An 18,774-nucleotide genomic window follows, 5' to 3' on the forward strand; every position below is an offset into this window, starting at 1 on the left:
CTGTTCTTTAAAGCCCGTTTACTCCACAAAACAGACTCATTCCTGTGACAGTCAAGCTATTTACAGGAGCAAGATGTAAAGCTATTAATTACAGTCACATGTACTTCCCTTCTGACGCATCAGAGGAATCCTTGGGGAAACAGCAGTGTACACAGATTCAGGTCAGGCTTGCTTAAATGGGGGCGGGGCATGTCAGGGACAGGGCAAGGATTTCCTACTGAAATTGAGGGGGGGGAGTGGATAAAGGGCCAGCTTTTCCCTACCTTTGCAGAAATAACAACTCTATTTATTCAAAGAAAATCAAACAGTGAAGATAGAACTACCCTGGACCGGGGATCACGTTTCATTTCCTTCTTGCTCATACATTCAAAAACACAAAGTGGCACTACCTTATTATATGACACAAAGACACACTTTTGGAAAACAAATGTGTTTTATTTTCCCCATATGGATAGTGTCAGCAAGGCCCTGTTTTTAATCACGGCTGTGTGTTCCCAACAGCCAACTTATAAAAGGGACAGTAAGAATTTATCCCCCCCAACTTCTCCCATTTGGGGCTTCTAATAACGAATACATTTTTACGTTATATATATAGAAAACTCAGCACTGACGGGTCTGTGCCTCTTTGGCTTCATTATTGACTTTAGATTGGAAGTAACAAATTCTATGAGAATTCCAGCCATGCCCCTTGCTGTAGCTCCCCATTCTTTCAGCAAATCTTATACCACTGTCCTTAGATTTTAAGAGACGGGAATTTATCCTCCAGTACTACTTCATGCATAACTGAAAAGGCAGCAAAGGAAGGCACAGCTAAAATGAGAAACTCTATGGCACGCACCTATCCAAAATGTAAAGCTAACAGCATGAAGTTGTGTAGACCTAATACCTGTTAATCAGCACTGAGAAACTCAACTACAGGGGAGTATTGCCAGTCAATTCAGATGGAAGGATCAGCATATAGTTATATATGGAGTGGCCACTTTTTTACTGTCAATTAGCAGCCGATTTATGGCTCAGCAAGAACTGAGAAGAGGGAGTTTGCCACTGCCTGCCTCTGAATAGCAGCTCTGGTCTTGATGGTTTCCCATCCAAGTGCTGACTACAGCCAACCCTGTTTAGTTCCCAAACTCTTAACAAATCCAGGAGAAGCTGGGATATTCAGGCTGCTGACCACTGCACTACACGGTTTATCTACAGATGCCTGGGAACACTCAAACTTCACACGACTGTCAGTGATATGAACTCATGGTGGGGAGAAGACTCTAGCAGCAGAAATGCTAAATGGCTTTTAAAACACATGGTACCTTCAAGCTTTAACAAGAGCAGAACTCTTAAAGACATCCTGCAAATATTACAGACACTAACATGAATTTTAAATGGCAGTTATATATTTTAAGCAGACAGGCATCATCTGTATGTGCCTTAGAGCCCAGGAGTCATTGTAAGAATGCTATGAGAAGACATATTTCTCATCGAAAATTACCAAGCAGCTGTTTCAAAGGGAAACTTGTTATACAGACACCTCAATTTCTGCACATCCCAGCAAGAAGATTCGAGCTTGATACCATCTAGCAGACTGTGGTGGTAACCACCATTTTTTAAAAAAATAGACTGCTAGATAAAAGTATCATGGCACCACTATTTTATTATTATTTCGATTTATAAACCACCCATCCTCAGGGGCTCTGGGCAATGAACAACAGTTAAAATCAGTAAGAACAAGAAAACAATTCTAAAAACTTTCCAGTGGTAGAGAAGCCCAGGATGCATAAAAGAATGCATCCAGGCATGATTAAATTTATTTCAAAAGGTTCAGTGCTGGTTTTTTGCATTTCAGAGCTGCAGAATAGCATGCTCAAACTTTTGCATATTTAGACTTTCATCTTTACTTCATAGCAGCGACACCCAGGCACGCTAATACACAAGGAACCCATCTCAAATCCGCCTCTCTCTCTCCAGCTGAACAGAGAAAAGACCCTTCCATTGTATACCTCACTGGTTTGTATTGTCTACACGGTTAAACTTACCTTAGAAAGGAATCATCCAGGTCTCTACCCTGCGTAAGAGATGGGAGTCTCATTGGCTACAGGCAATGGCTATTTATCCCATACTGAGAGCTTTAACGGCTTACACAGAGAGTCAGGTGAATGGATTGCTCACATTTCTAAAGCTAACAGATGGGTTTGCCTTTCTCCTGACAAGAAGCCCAACGCAATCACTTAAGAAACTGCGGGTTAATTCATATATCAAATGACCTGTCACAGTTGCTGGAATCAGAGATTTGATTCACTGAAGCTGCTTCAAAACAATCATATGCATCCCTGCACAATTAGTAAAAGGAAAGGACAATGTTTATAACGGGGAAGTGAAGAGGATGAAACACTTACGTTTATTCATTGTGGTTTGCAAAAGGACTACCTCCCAAATTTTTCAACATCAGCCATTATTAAAGGAAATGTGGCCCCAGACGCTTTAGAAAGAAAATCAGTAAAACAAAAACACTGTGAAAGGTTATTTATTTTCAAATTACAAATAATGTCCAGAGTTTACAAATTACAAATAATGTCCAGAGTTTATTAAAATAGCATTGCGACTGATTCTGGCAATTTACCACCTTGCCTTAGGGTCCTAACTTGCTGTGTTTGGATTATGTTCAGGTATTAAACTAAGGCTAGGTTTTGGACCAGGACATTCAACTATGCATGACCCTGCCACACACAGTTACAGTCAAGACAGGTTTACAGTTTTCTTCATCTGACATGTAAAGCTTATCAGTGGCTTATGCTACAAATATTTATCTGTTCTCACAGGAACACAGGTGGCAAGTAATATTTTAAGGCCTTTACAGCGTAAAGATTGATCAAACATTTCATATAATGAAAACATGAAATTAGTATACGTTTACTAATGATTTATCACCCCACTCAGCAAAAGCACAGAATTATTTGACAATCATGCAGCTTATCGGACAGATACGACATTGCTTCAACAGTCCCACTCCCAGGGCAATGGAGAAATCCCACGTCTTTCATACTTATATGCTGATCCATCAGAATGGCTGCTGCTGTTTTGCCAAAACCACAATAACCTCCAGTGTAGAAATTCCCGTATCTGTGGAGAACCTGCTGCTACATTTATTTTAGAGGGCTGTGCAAGACATTTAACAACAATTGTTCATTTCCTAAAAGGTCCTATTAACTGGACAACTGGTATAGTTTTTCTAATTTAAGATAGCAGAAAAGGAGGACTTCCCTGATTACATAGATCTTTCCTGGTACAAATGATAAATCAAGGTGTGACATGCCCCAGGACAATGGCAATGCTGCCTGTAATTCTCTTAATTTTGCCCCACCAAAGTGTTTTCAAATTTCTAAAGCCAAACTTGCAAAGAGACGATCGATACTCACATCTGCCAATTCACTTAGCTCACTGCATATAAGGCCAGAATAACCATGAAGACGCTTTTAAAATCAAAGACCAGAAACACGGCAGTAACTTGAGAAACTGGCTGCAGCTCTAAAGGGCTCATTTGATGAGACCGCTTTTGGATTAGAAACACCGATTTCCCAGGAAATACCGTATTATTAGAAACACGTGCAATAATACGTAACAGCTGTATTTGCTACGCAGACTCAGGACTGTATCTGGCCTCCGCAGGATGCAGTTAATAGCATAAGCTCTTAACTTAAGGTTTGCAGCAACACCAACCCTGTGACTAATTTGTTATCTCCACGCAGAATTTAACTGCTAACTTTGCAATAAGCTAGTCTCTTCCTTAAAATAGGAAGCAGCATTTTTTAATTCAAAAAACGCGGAGGGCAGACTTCTGTGCTTTAAAGTGCACAACTGCCCCACAGCAGCAGTTAATTTACAATGCATTCCTAATTCCTTCAAAACCAAACTTTTCTTAAAAATAAGATGTGCAACAGAACTCTCCAGCACTGGGACTATCAGTGCAGTTAGGGGTAATACTTGTTGTCTGGCTTGTGTCTCTGTAGTTCATAATGTAAATATGAAGAGGTGCTTTAAAACCAAGGCGTTTGTGAAATGTACTTTATGGCTCATGAGAGCTCCCATCCTCTGGGGCTTTGTTAGGACTTTGAGGCATTATCCTACAGCTGTGCCCCAGATGTCACTGGAAGGCAGACTTGGGAGGACCCATCCTGGTGGGATGAAACTTCCTTCTGGGTGATCTGCTGGCACCAGGAACCGATCCCATTCGTGCCTTGAACAAAAAAGTGAAGCAAATAATTGAGCATCCTGCTAAATCCTGATTGTAAGTTATCTCTGCATAGCAGGGGCACAACCAAGGTCTGGTTTGAGCACGAAACTGGGTGATGCAAAAGCGGTTTCCCACGTTTCAGTTTAAAATGGTGTACCAAGTAACAGCCCAGTATACCTGAGACAGTGAGCAAATGCAAAGCCCCATGAGAAAATTACTTTGACCTCCCCAGCATCATGCCTAAAATGTCAAACAGAAAGGGTGTGAAGGGGCTCCCTCTGGGGATTGGAAGGAGAGGCAGGCTTTGCACCTACCGTCACAGTATCTCCAAGAGCAATGTGAACCCTTCCCACAGGACTGACTGGCCACCATTAGCTATAAAGGACACTTTATAGCTGAGATGGGGTAAGGTGCTGGACCTGCGCTGACACCATGTTTGGGCCAGGTGGTGGTTCTGTAGCCTCAAACAATTCTGTCAATAGCAAGTTATGCACTAAATTGTTAGGCAACCCTGTTTAAAGTAGCAGTAACTACTACAACAAGTATGTTTCATGGAAACATGGCAAACTAGTGGCCGCTCAACTGAAGACAGATATATATTATCACAGAACCCAATAACCTAGACTTTTTAAAAAGAGTCTGCTCTCTCTCTTACCTTATCTGGATGAGAGCAGGCACTGAATATTCAGCTTGTAAATAATACTGTCTGAATGGCTCCAAAAGGTGGTAACGGGGAAATTCCTCTGAAAAACAAAGAAATAGTATCAAAACACAGCAATAAGACAGAGTAAAATGTAGCACATCTCACCTATTTCCCCCAAGTACATCAGTCTTATTAACCACAGAACATGCTACAGTCTGACTTCAAAAACAGTTATAAGCATAGCCTGTCAGATTACTGGTGGCGTTTATGGAGACCAAGAATGATATAAAAATGGAGAAAGATGGGAGAATCTCTGGTTTTCAAGTTACGTGTTTTTTTTTAATATAAAAGCCAAGTATATAATGAAAAGTTTAATACAAGCCACCTGTAATGCGGGCTGAATCTCTTTGCATCCCCACCCCATACTACAAACGTGGTGGCAGCTACCTGGATCCCCAAACAGCTTGCAATCCATCTCCCGCTTCTGCTGCAGGAGTTTCTCCTTCTCTTTCTTTTGTTTCTTCTCCATTTCTCTTTTTCTTTCCTCCTCCTGTTCTCCTTCAAGCATCACTCGCAGAGCTCGTTCTTCGGCTTCATAGACTTCAGTGCGCTGTTTAATCAATTCTCTTAAGCTCTGGATTTCATTTTCAAAGGCTTCATCCGCTTCAGGGGGTGGGCAGACACCTGTTCCAAAAATGACATAGAATTACTTCATGGATCAGAATCAAGCAACCACAAAACCTTCCCCAAAGAGTGCAAACTGTGCAATTTCTTGAGCACATTAAGCTTCCTTATAATTAGTCAGACTCTTGGTCCATCAAGGTCAGCATTGTCTATACAGTCTGGCAGTGAATCTCCAGGGTCTGAGGCAGAGGGTTTTAACTGATCCTGATCCTTTTAACTGGAGATGTTGGGGACTGAACCTGGGACTTTCTGCAAGCCAAATAGATGCTCTACCACTGGGCCCCACCCATCTTCCCATAAAATAAGATGTAGATGTGAGGAACAACAGATAATCAATGGAAGTATGGGATATCTGACAAGGGTAACAAAGTGTCTGGACTATGACATGAATAGAAAAACTCCTCCACCATTTTAAGTTATCAAAACAATCAGTCAAGCCAGAAGCGACTACCACCAAATGGATTCCTTTCCATTTCTCAAGAGCCTTCTGAAAGAATATTACTGTCCAGTATGTTTGTGCACACATATTGTAAAAAAGTTACCATTCATATCATTTATGTCTATGCTGTATACCCATTCTGAACTTAAGGAAATTAATAGCTTTGAAATAAACACACAGCACATCTCAGTAGTTTTTTAGGATGCAACTATTTTTACAAAGCAATTATTGAAAAAAATCCCTCTTCACTGCACCTTGTACTTGTAAACGCCATATTTATGCATAATGTAATTTTCAATTTAAAACAAAAAAACAAATGCCAAAGGTTTTACAGACACACAACACAGACCCACTTGTGATTCCAAGTACCACAAAATCCAGTTTACCTTTTCTCCCTGCTGCTTCTTTTCTGAGTTTCCTCAGTTTTTCCAAGCCACGCAGGATTTCTGCCACCCGCTTTGTGTCTGCCTGCTTTTTCCTTACTTCAGACAACACGCTATCTGCTGCAGCTTTAAGTTCCTGCTCCTGTAATAAAACAAACCCACAAATAGGTAAAAGGTTTTGACCAGTCAAACCCAAGGTTTCTCAAGTCTAGCAAGATGCATCCGAAAAGCCCACAAGTACAGCATGGTGGCAACAGCCCTCCAACCCATTCCCAGTGCTGCTCCCCAGCCTCTGATCTTGCTGAATCTGGAAGTTCCGTCTTGCAGCTAATAGCTGTTAATGGGCCCATACTCCATGAATTAGTTGAACCTTTGAATTCTCCAATGATCTACTAACTACTTCAGACATCCTAGGTTAAACTTGCCTCTGTAAGCAAGAGTCAAGGCTAACACAAAACTCTTATCTATGGACATCCTTTGTCTCTTCATGCACTTAAGAATTTCTTCTCCTGAAACAAAATGTTTCCTGTAGACTCATTTTATTTTATAGGATTAAAGATGATATACTAAAAACTCTAAAAAGGCACTGAGTACAGGACTGGAGGTAAGGTTGTTAGGTTCTGGCTCAAAGTTTCAGCCCCCTTTTTCAGGTCTCCAGGCAAAAGAATAAAATCTTAGTGCTCAAATCATAGAAACAAAGGACTATGTTTCCCACCAGCATTCCACTCAACTCTACTACATTAAATTTTTGCTCCTGCCAGGTGCAAGTACATTCCACTCTTCATGAGCCATCCAGACTAACCACCCCTTGAAAATAACCTTTGCTATATGTACTGCACTAAAGATGTAATCCCATGCAGTTTTCCTTGCCCATTAAAATCAACATGCTGAGCTTAGACTAGAATAACCATTTGCACAACATATTCGGGAACTATAGCTATCTCCTCCTTATGTTGAATGCACATTTATACTGAATCAGACAACTAGTCTACTTTGACAGGTGCTGGCTATCTAGGTAGCTTGAAACAGACCAAACTGGGGCTTTCTGAACAAAATCCCTCTTACCAAAAAAAGAGCCACCCCCAACACTCCCCCTCCTCTCTTCCAATTTTTAATTCCTGCCCCAAACCCCAATCTTGGCATCTTTACTCAGAAGTCTTCCTGAGTTCCATCGGGTTTATTCCCACAGCTGAAGGCAATGCTCACTTGAATGCAACTTCCATAGCGTGCACTTCTAACCATCTAATCCTGCTTCCCTCTACGGGGCTTAAGGAAGTTACTAGGCTCATGCCTCTTCCATTTCATTCTCACCACATCTCTGTGAGGCAGGCTAGGCTGAAGGAGAGTGGCTAGCCCAAGAGCACATAGCAAGTTTTACTGCAGTTGTGGAATTTGAACCCTGACCCCGAGCCTAGGTTGACATTTGACTATCTGTTACATTTTTATTCCACTCTTCCTTAGACAAGCTCAGAGCAGTGTACAGCAGCTTTCCACTCCTCCATTTTATCCTTGCGACAATCCTGTCTGGCCCAAGGAGCTTTAGGGCAGAATGGTTAATCTTAATTACTTATGGCCTGTCTTTCTCACTGAGACTCAAGGCGGATTACAGTGTGAGAGCAGTACAGTCAGTATCAAAAGATAATTTCATAAACAATGCCTTAGGGTAAAAAAGCACAAGTTTACAAAGACATAACATTAGCAAGAATCCCTTTTTCTGTTTTATCCTCACAACCACCCTGGTAGGCGGGCTAGGCTGAGGGTGTGCAATGGCCTAAGGTCCTCCAACAAGTTTCTACTACACCACATTATTTCTGTCTCCGTATTAAAGGACAAGATTAGAATAATACATTTTTATATCCCGCTTTGTCCCCAGTGGGGACCCCAAGCAGCTCACGTCATTCTCCTCTCCACTTCAGTCTTACAACGACCCTGTGAGGCAGGCTAGGCTCAGAAGGCCTAAGCTACCCCAGCCAGCTCCCACGAGCAAGCGGGGTTTAAAGCCGACTCTGCCACCCACCCGGTGCTTCTCCTCCACCTCCTGGGCGCGCCGGGCCCTCCAGCGGTCGATCAGCGCCTCCCGCTCCGCCGCCCGGGCCGCCGCCTCCTCTCTGGCCGCGCGGCACTCCTGCCTGCCCCGCTTCCGCCGCAGGCGCTTCTTGCGGCTCTTCTCGGCCTTGCGGCGCAGCGCGGCCAGGCAGCCCGGCTCCCGCAGCGGCCGCACCAGTTCCCGCAGCTCGGCCAGCCGCCTCTCCGCCGCCGCCTTCTCCTCCTCCTCCGCTTCTCCTTCTTCTCCCGCCTCGCTCCGCCGCCGCCAAGCCCGGCACAGCGCCGCCACCTCGGCCACCCGCCGCAGCGCCTCCGTGGCCACCCGCCGGGCTTCGGTGGGGCTCGGGCCTCCGGGGGTCGCCGCCGGGGCCTGGGCGCGAGGGCGGGCCAGGAAGCGGCTCAGCCACCGTTCCGCCTCCTCCTCGCCGCCGCCGCCGGCCTCCTCTCTCGCTGAGCCGCCGGGCGGCAGCAACGCCGCCTCCGGCCCAAGCGGAAACCTAGGCTTCTCCCCGGGCGACACCGCCTCCGGCCTCCACTCAGGCAGCCGCTGCCACGGAGGACAAGGCGGGAAGGGAGGATGGAGCGGCGGGTAGCCGAGGGAAGGCCCCGGGGGCCCTGCTCCGCCGCTGCTGCGACCGCCGGGCGGGAACGGCGAAGGGAAGAACGCCTGCGAAGGCGGCGGCGGCCCGCCGCGGAAAGGGCCCGGCGGAGGGGGCCCCACGGGTGGGAAGCAGCGGGGCGGAGGAGGTCCCCCGAAGCCGGAGGGAAACGGCGGGGGCTGCGACATAATCGAGGCAGGCGGTGAGGCCTAGTCCCAACTGCACTCCCTCACAAGCTTAACGGCTGCTCCCGAACAGCCACTTCCGGTTGGGAAAGGAAGTAGGAAGAGGTTCTTCTGGTTGCCGGGGAAACCCAGGCGGGTGGTTTAAAATGAAAGCGGCAGAGGCCGGATAACTAGTTGCCAGCCTCCAGGTGGTGGCTGGAGATCTCCCGGAATTACAGCTGATCTCCAGGCCACAGAAGTCAGTTCCCCTGGAGAAAAGGGCTGCTTTCGAGAGTGGACTCTATGGAATTATATCATGCTGAGGTCCTTTCCCTCCCCAAACCCTGCCTTCTCCAGGCTTTACTCCCCAAATCTCCAGGAATTTCCCAACTTGGAGCTGGCAACCCTGGCCTGCAGGAAAAAGAGGAGGAAAGCGATCTTGGCCAGGGACGTGGGCCTTGTTTATCTTGAACGTACAGACCGATAGGGGAAGAAGAGACAGACTACTTCTATTGTCTGAGAACCTAAGTATGAATCATGGAAGAGCTGGAAGGGTCATCTAATCCAATCCCTGTCCAATGCAGAAAATTCAAACCTACTCCCACTGTGGTGCAGTGCCAGAGGAAGGCAAAAAACCTCCAGGATCCCTGGCCAAGTTGGCCTGGAGGAAAATTCCTTCCTGCCCTCAAAGTGGCAATTGGCACATAAGAAAGGATCGTGAGAGCCAAGTACTGGCTTATCCCCCCCCCCCCCCCCGAGGACAGTCCACCACCTCCTGAGGAAGCCTCTTCCACTGAGGAACTGCTCTCATAGGAAGTTCTTCCTAAAGTTTAGTGAAACACTCTTCGTTTAATTTTCTGGTCTGACCCTCCAGAGCAACAGAAAACCCCACTGCGCTCTATGTGACATCACCTCTCAGTCCTCTCTCCAGGCTAAACATACCCAGTTCCTTCAGCCATTCCTCATACAGCTTGGTCTCCAGACCCCTCATCATTTTTGTAGCTGTCCTTTGGACATGTTCCAGCTTGTCAACATCTGAAACCACGGTGACCAAATTTGAACACAGTACTCCAAATTAAGTCTAACCAGAGCAGAGCAAAGTGATACCATCGCTTCACTTGATCTGGACACTATAGTTCTATTGATGCAAGCAGCCCAAAATCACATTTGTCTTTTTAGCTGCTGCATCACACCTGACACTTATCGTACGGTCTGCTGACTCTATTCCTTTTCTCATGTACTGCTACAAACTTCACCCATCCTGTAATTGTGCATTTAATTTTTATTACCTAAATGCAAAACTTTTGAGATTCATTAAAAAAAATTAGCCGTTTTCCAGTCTGTCAAGATTATTTTGCATCTTTATTCTATCTTGTACTGTATTAGCTACCCCACTCAATTTAGTTTTGTCTGGAAATTTAATGAGGACACTCTCAGGCATAGAAAAATGGAATACTCTTCTCTGAGCTGCATTTTTGCATGCCACCAGACTGCCAGGATAGCTTATAGACTAATACAGGATGCAGTCCTCAACATCCAAGATGCTACCAGAGGGATTAAAATCTGGCTCCCTCAGTCTACAGCTGCCACCCTTGGGACTACTGCAGGCAGGGAGACTGTGGGAGCTGCCTTTGATTCGGCTGCAACTTCCAACTTCATGCTGAGAAAGGCTGTTTTCCATTGCTTGAGTTTTATTGATTTAGTTACTTTTTTCAATGAACAGGAAGCCTGTGTTTAAAGTCAGGGTTGGAGATCTTGTTCATGTCTGTGTTTCCAGTTGGATTTCCCAGTCAATCCACGGGACTTTTTGCTCACAATTAAATGGACCACCATCCCCCCCCCCGAAAGTCTGAAACACACTAGACAGATCCAGCTGGGGCCCCTCAAAAAATAGCTGGACGGGATTTCAGGGAAGTAAAGCCATGTTTTCCCGCTGCAAATAACAGCTTTCCTGTTTGCACCCCCTTCTGCCTGTCCCATAGAACATTCCCTGTTGTGCCCCCCTCCACTCAGGCAACTGCTGCCATGGAGGATAAGACAGTGGAGGGAAGGCGCGGGAGGGAGCCTTGCCTGGTGAGAATGGTTAAGAATGGCTGAGGAGGGGGCGACGGCTCCGGTGGCTGCACCAAAATCAAGACAAGCAGCAAGGCCTAGTCCAACTTGCGCTCCCTCAGACTGATTGTCACTCCCCAATCGGAGGAGTGAAAGACGCCCTTCAAACTGACAATGGAAGAAGTATTAGGTTGCTGGGTGGGCTACAACAATGGGATGTACCATTCTATACTGCAGGTAGGAGGATGCCATTCTTGAATCCTACATTTTTGAAACGAGCCAGCAAGGAATAGTGGCTAGAGCGTGTGAGAGGTTCTCCTAAACAAAGGTTCCTGAATAAACTTAACAATCACAGGGATTGAGGGCATACCATCTGGTACTTGATAGGAAATGGAGGGTAGAAGCAACTTTAGTCTTTTTGAAATCAGTGAGGCTGAGTGAGTCATTGGGATCAAGCTGTGAACCAAGCATCCAGCATGAGAATTTCAAAATACCTGCTCTGTGGGAGGCACCATTAAGCAACGCTGTCACGTCGGCTCAGAGCGGGTGGTTGCTGTTTATAGTGCTTGATGAGAACTGAGACCCGGATCCTACGTTCAGCTGGGACTAGGCTAAAAATCTTCAATGAATGCCTTATGCAAATCTAAAGCTCCTCCCGTCCGCCAGTCTCTCTACTTGCTTTCTTCAGCAGCAATATAGTTTTAAAGTAGGGGGACAAAAAGGGGGGGGGGCTGGGCAACATTTCACCAAGAGGTCCCCCAGCTCCCTATGGGTGGTTGAGAAATGCCAAAGAGATGTGAGATGACAGCAATCTGCTTTTTCGGCACTAGCAGCCATTACACGAATTCTGGCACTCAGCCTTAGTTGCATTTCTTTGCAATCAGTGGGGACATGACCAAGGAGAGTGACACAAATCACAGCCATATCTGTTCCCAACACCATGTGGCATTTTGCTAATGCAGAATAGCTTCATTCAGTCTACATCCAACAAGAATACAGATCAGAAAAACTTCTGAGGATTTGCCCTAACATGGCAAAAGAAGAAGAAGAAAGAAGAATCAAGCCTGTTAGGTATAGATTTTAATTTCAGAAGTGAATCAAAAAACTTACAAGTCCTTTTACTTTTTTTTCTTTTTTTTTTTACAAATACTCTACTAAAGGATAGAGTTAACTGTAAAACAAAGTGATATTGGCTTAAGTTTAAAATTAACGAGATGCAAGACCAGCACTGAAGCGTATAACTTAAATAAGAATTTTGTGCAAACAGTCACTACTGATTACATGAAAAATATTATACAATTAGACGTTACTTTCTTGTGTATCTTAATGTTATAAGAAGGTCGGTCGGGCAAAAAATATCTGGCACCAAAAAACTGATGCATGATGATTCCAGTACGTTCGATAAAATGTACTATATTAAAATATTGGTATAGAATTTTAAATATTCTATGGTCTAGTCCTTCCTGTAAACCTTTATTCCCTCAAAAAAGGTGTTGCCAGTTCCTGGTTCACCGGTTCTCACAATTTCCATTTTTTTCCAAAAGCAACTTTATATTTTTTTTAAGGTCAGTAAATATTAATGGAACCTTTGGTATTTTATCCAATTATTTAAACGCTTTGCGTTACATTAGTAAAGTGGCGGAAGCAGCTCTGAAATTTGGCTACAGACCACAACTCACTTGCTCTAGAGCAGTCCCAACTACTCTAGAGGGTGTCGACCAGATTGTGCAAGCCCTTTTTCTAAGCCTTTGAAATCCAGTTTTTAAGGGATGTTTTCTGAATAAATGTAACAAGTACCTCCAGCACCCATAGCATATACATCAGGAGATGTTTAACACTTGACTTCCATGCTCAGTGAACTTCAAACGTAAGGAGCAAGACACAGTCAGAATAGTTTATCCTTTTTGAATACCCGAGTTAGCCCCACCCACCCACATTTTTTATCATTACCCTAAAATTCCGTGACTGTTGGGAATACCAGCATTGCTTTCTGGAATTGAAGAAAAACAAACAAAACTATAGCAGAGCCAAAAGTTTGCCAGCAAATGTTTTCAACATGCAAAAGGCACTATTCAAGGGGCCCAAGTCTTGCTGAAAGACCCTTACAAAGGTTTACACCTTTCCCCACGCCGACTCCCTGTTGTCTGCAGCCTAGGAAGCATGATGCGTTTGTGAAATACCTCTCTTGCTTCCTATAAACAGACACAACACAATCTGTCCAAGTCTGCCCTGCCTCTCAACTAGTTTGGCCGACTTCATTGATGCTGTCGCGCAGCATAACAGTCGGACTGTGTGCAGAAGTCACTAACTTGGAAGGATTATTCGGAAAGAAAAAGTGCTGAAGTTGAAACCAACCCAACAAGAGTGCTGGCGCCACGGCTGGAATGCCAGGTGCTAAGGAAGGGATGATGTAGACCACCTGGCTTCATGCCGGAGGGGGAGTTACTTTTTTTGCAACAGTCTCTTATGCATGAAATTGTCCCAAAGTCATTCCTCCCTGGAAAGACTGTCATTCCTCCCTGGAAAGACTGTCAGAAGGGGCGGGGAAGGATGCACTTTGCAAGGGGGAGAAAACATTCATGTGGCATGCTCCCACCTTTGGCTCAGCCCTAAGAAGAAAAAAAATCTTGCATTTAAATACAGAAAAAGTCATATGCAACTCATTTCTAAACATCACACCTTTGAAGCCCGAGTGTCCACTGAATAAATCAATGTGATGTTACAAGTAATACATGATCTAATTCCCATTAGCGTTGTCAAAAGTTTTTTTCTGACCATGTATCATTTTAAGGAGAGATCCAATGTTATCAGGAGGCTGCACAGCTGGAGGGGAGGGGAGGGGAGGGAAAGAGTGGTCTCAAAAAAAAATTAAGTGCATTTCCTGTGGGGTCATTAATCTGACTGTATTTAATTGTTTGCGGCATCTGCTTGGCGAGCCCAACTTTCTTCTTCAACTCCCGAATCGTACTCTTCTTCGGAAGGTTCTTTAGCTGCAGCCCTGCAGTTATAAACAAGCAGGATCCAGTGATTTGAGGAAGGGAAAAAGGACAGAAAGCCATTTCAGAAAAGAAGAGAGTCAGGAATGTTCAACTTTAACCTTGGCCCTTCTAAGCTCACAATCCAAACAGTGGAGAGTTTTTTTACCAGCTCAGTGGAGTTTCACACAGTGATCCCCAATGCCAGGCCTCCTATTTCTTTCCGAACTCTTTCTGAAAAGTTTGCTACCTGGCACAAGGGGCTGTTACTCAAGTGTGGTGGGTACTCGGAACTAGTTCTAATGCTTCTGGTGACCCTAGTCTGAAGATGACATGCAAGGAAGTGAAAGCTACTTAACGTTTTGCATTTCTCATAGTTATCTGTTCCAGGAGGGGACTGGATGATCTCTTGAAGTCAACGTTACAGTGTCTAGCAGTGCTCTTCAGCAAAACTCTCTTCAGGTTCAATGAGGAGGGGCTGTGCTTGAAAGGTAGAAGGTCCCAAGTTCAACCCTGGCATCTCCAGTTAAAAAGGACCAGGAATCATGTGATGTGAAAGACCCCTACTTGAGACCTTGGCGAGACGCCGCCTGTCTGAGTAGACGATACTGTTGGACTGATGATCTGATTCAGTATTAAGGGAGCTTCAATTTGTCCGTGTTTGTGTGTGTGTGTGTCCGTCCGTGTGTGATTTCCTGCTCCTTACAACAGGCTGGTCAATGCAGTTATTTCGAAAATGCATAGGCCAGTTTTGGGACTCCCAGCTCCTGCTGCTGAAGCAGAAAAAGCAGCTTCTCTGAAAGCGGCTGGGAAGTATGTCCCGTGCAAGCCCCTACTGAACTAAACCAAACACGGTGGGGCAATTTCCAATTGTTTCGATGCCTCACACAGATGAGTGGCTCAAGTACATTTTATCCACTGATTACAAATTATCTTTATGGGATGTAACCCAATGATACATTTAAACACACACACACACACACACACATCATGACCAAGTGGTGTGAGATGCAGAATGCTGAAAAAAACCATCATTTACTAGTGAACTCCAAATATGTAGTTGGATCCCATGGCTCTGTTCTGCTAACAGTGCTGCTTTCTCGGGTACAAAGTGTCCCCATAAGCGAAGGGGCAACTCAGGACACAACAGAGGTTTAGAAAACATGCACAGTGTGGAAGAAGTGGCTAGAGGGAGTTCTTCTTTCTCTCCCCTAACAGTAGAACTTGGGGGTCCCCAATAAAGTTGACAGGCAATCGATTCAGGATGGACAAAAGGAAATACTTATTTAATCAATGAGTAATTAAACTGCTTTCCATGGTCATAGATTCAGGAGTTAGCCGTGTTAGTCTGTAGTAGCAAAATAGTAAAGAGTCCAGTAGCACCTTTAAGACTAACCAACTTTACTGTAGCGCAAGCTTTCGAGAACCACAGCTCTCTTCATCAGATGCATCTGACGAAGAGAGCTGTAGTTCTCAAAAGCTTACACTACAGTAAAGTTGGTTAGTCTTAAAGGTGCTACTGGACTCTTTACTAATTAAACGGCAGAACTCACTGCCAGTAGAGATAGTGATGGCCGTGGGCATAGATGGCTTTAAAAGAGAGGGAGACTAATTCTTGAAGAAGAGATCCAGAAATGGATGTTAAGCCATGGTGAGATCAGGGAATCACCATATACAGAGGCAGTGGATATCAACGCTTCGAGGGCAGCATCAGGGAAAGCTTTGACCTCTATGCCCCGTTTGTTGGTCTTCCAGGGCAACAGGTCAGTCACGTGAAACAGTATTCTGAACTAGATGGACTGCTGGCCTGATCCAGCGGTGCTCCACTCCCTGCACCGATCCATGGTGACTCAAAGCAGCTTTCATCATTCTCCCCTCCTCCAATTATCCTTACAATAACCCTGTGAGGTAGGATAGGCAGAGTGTGTGTAACTGGCCCAGGGTCAACTGGCTTCAGTGGCCAAATGGGGGCTTGAACATGGGTCTCTCAGATCCTAGTCTGACCCTAACGAACATGGTGTAGTGGTTAATGGGCTGGATTGGGTTCTGGGAGCCCCATGTCTGAATTCCCACTCTCTTGGGGAAGTTTGCTGGATGTCCCTGGGCCAGTCATATACTCTCAGCCTAACCTGCCTCACAGGGCTGTTGTGAGAATAAAAGGGAGGAACGGAGCCACCCTGTGTCCCCACTGAGGAGAAAGGCAGGTTATAAATGAAGTAAATAAAACAAATCTTAACTACTGTTTTCACAACCAAAATCATAAAGAGCGGGCCGTCACCTACTAAAAGAGAAACCTAGAGTTCACTGCCAGAGTTAAAAAACAAAATAAATAAAATGTTTCTCCAGCACCCTCTTCTTGAAAGGGGCAGCTAAAAAATCCAGCTACAGATAGAGGAAGGGGAGATCTGCATCTAAACCTGTCTGAAGGACCCTGAGAAGGGCCCATCTACCTCAGCGGTCCATTCCATCTAGACTCAGAGGCCCAACGTTACCTGATGTATCCGGGGTCCTTCTTCCCTTCCACAACATCTTTGTCAACCTCGACGCACACAATGTCAGAGTTGGGTACTTCAAACATTGGTTCTAGCAGCAACTTTTCCTACGGGGACCAGAAGGGAACAGCAATCACAGTTTTGTCTACAGCTGTTTGTAAGATGACTTTCCCAAGACTTGCCTTACATGTCAGAATGACTCTTAAAGTCTAAAAAAGTTTAACAGTACATGTCAAAATCCCCTTCATTTTTTTAAATTAGCAAGTGAAGTCACCTATTTCTAATTCCATTATGAAAAAAACAAACTCGGACAGCCCTAGCAATGAGGTAAGGCAAAGCAACTGCCTCAAGGAGATGGATTTTGGAGCATTGTTACAGGCAGCAGGAGGGATACAAACAAACCCGACTCATGAGATGTTCTCTTGCGCATAGTCCACTGAAAGGAACAGGAGCTACAAAAGAACAGGCAGGGCTCCAGTCTCTTCCCATGTACAGGAGAACCTGAGTAGCATCCATGTTCTAATAAGGGTATCTCAAGGCCTTGTGTCAGTCACGGTTATAAACCGAATTCATATGCAAAGCTTCACTGCTTTCTGCTACCAACTGATTTTCTTGTGTCCCAACTGTGCTCTTTATTACTTTAAGAAAAAAAAATCCCTTCCAGAGAGCTCAGAGTGGCAATACATGGTTCTCTCCTCCTGCTTCTTATCCTCACAACAATCCTACAAGGTTAGTTAAGCTGAGGTCACTGAGCGAGCTTCATGGCAGAGGGGATTTGAACCCAATCCAACACTCTTAGCTATTACCCCACATTGGACATCTTTTACCAAACCCCATCTCCTTTCTTAGACCCGTCTACAAGTTCAGAAAAATCACATGGCCCGATTTCATGTAAACTGCATGCTTCAGACTGCAGGTAGAGGGCTGCAGCCTGAATGCTCCGTTATGTAAAAATCCTTCCCTCCTGGCATACTGAAAACTCGTACACCAGGGAACGATCTAGACTTTGAACTTCTCCCCTGCTATGCTAGCTTTCTAAGTACAGAGGAGTCATTACTTTTATACTTACCCAAACATGAGCAAAGATGCCCACCAGGAAATTGAGTTTCTTAGGAACAAGATCATACGGACTATAAAATAGGTTCAGAGCAGTTTCTAAAATCTGGCTCTGATCCTACACCTATTCCCAATATGTACAATAGCATTTTTATACATATGCAAAATTACTGCAGAATTTAAAAGCAAAGACCGGCAGAACATTTACCATTATAGACCTAAGACCTCTCGCCCCAGTCTTGCGGTCCAAAGCCAACCTGGCGATAGCCCTTAGGGCATCCTGGGTAACATTCAGTTCACACTGGAAAACATAACATGAAATTACACTTGGCTTGATATTTCACTTGCAATTTTCTAACCATCATTTATAATCAAACGGTAACCAGCATTGTTAAAAGAAATTCTCTTAAATCCTCTTTCCCCAAATATCTCCCTGAAATCCAACAATCCCTTTCTTTTCCTTTTTCTGAGAATCTGGAGCCTTGCATCCATTCTATCTTGATCAAAAGAGAAATTCAAAGAGAAGAGGGGGCAGGAAGGGATATTCGGCAAATTTTCAGAATTTCACTCTGCAGATGCTCAGAGGCAGGCCACATCTTCCCGTATCTTCCTGGCAGAGCCTCTCCCTATGGTGGGTAACCTAAAATACACTCGCAAGGGCTGAAATTACAAAAGAATACATATTGCACCACCATGTGGTGTAATGGAAAATTACACAGAGAAATCAAAGATCCAGAGGAGTTAGCCGTGTCAGTCTGTGGTAGCAAAATCAAAAGGAGTCCAGTAGCACCTTTAAGACTAACCAATTTTATTGTAGCATAAGCTTTCGAGAGCCACAGTTCTCTTCGTCAGATGCATGGTACAGAAACTGGTCAAATATAGAAGAGAAGGGAGGAGAAGGGGAGGAGAGAGAAGATGCAGTTAGGGGGGGAGGGGGAAGTAACCAAAACATTTCTTTGCTGGTAAATGTAAACATCTCCTCTTGGTATGGAGAGGCTTATCGAAGGCTTATACTACAT

The 18,774-nt window shown here is 44.7% G+C and overlaps 2 protein-coding genes across 3 annotated transcripts in view; both read right to left on the reverse strand.

Annotated features, from left to right (window-relative positions):
• Positions 1 to 2,560: 2,560 nt before the first annotated feature.
• PDCD7 (programmed cell death 7) lies at positions 2,561 to 9,266 on the reverse strand. The gene is made up of 5 exons (XM_055002130.1): positions 8,389 to 9,266; positions 6,375 to 6,513; positions 5,313 to 5,549; positions 4,878 to 4,965; positions 2,561 to 4,225 (listed from the first exon to the last, which is right to left on the reverse strand). The coding sequence occupies exons 1-5, from the start codon at positions 9,202 to 9,204 to the stop codon at positions 4,108 to 4,110; spliced, it is 1,398 nt and encodes a 465-aa protein (XP_054858105.1). The 5' UTR covers positions 9,205 to 9,266; the 3' UTR covers positions 2,561 to 4,107.
• A 3,029-nt stretch (positions 9,267 to 12,295) lies between these two features.
• CLPX (caseinolytic mitochondrial matrix peptidase chaperone subunit X) overlaps positions 12,296 to 18,774 on the reverse strand; it is a 33,672-nt gene continuing 27,193 nt past the window's right edge. For both annotated transcript variants that reach the window (XM_055002225.1, XM_055002224.1), the window contains 3 exons: positions 17,964 to 18,056; positions 16,700 to 16,806; positions 12,296 to 14,230 (listed from right to left, as the gene is read on the reverse strand). In XM_055002225.1, coding sequence (XP_054858200.1) covers positions 14,140 to 14,230; positions 16,700 to 16,806; positions 17,964 to 18,056 — 291 coding nt within the window. In that variant the 3' untranslated portion in view covers positions 12,296 to 14,139. The remainder of the gene's footprint in view (positions 14,231 to 16,699; positions 16,807 to 17,963; positions 18,057 to 18,774) is intronic.

This window comes from Eublepharis macularius, chromosome 18 (assembly GCF_028583425.1).
Source record: "Eublepharis macularius isolate TG4126 chromosome 18, MPM_Emac_v1.0, whole genome shotgun sequence".
Classification (NCBI taxonomy): Eukaryota; Metazoa; Chordata; class Lepidosauria; order Squamata; family Eublepharidae; genus Eublepharis; species Eublepharis macularius.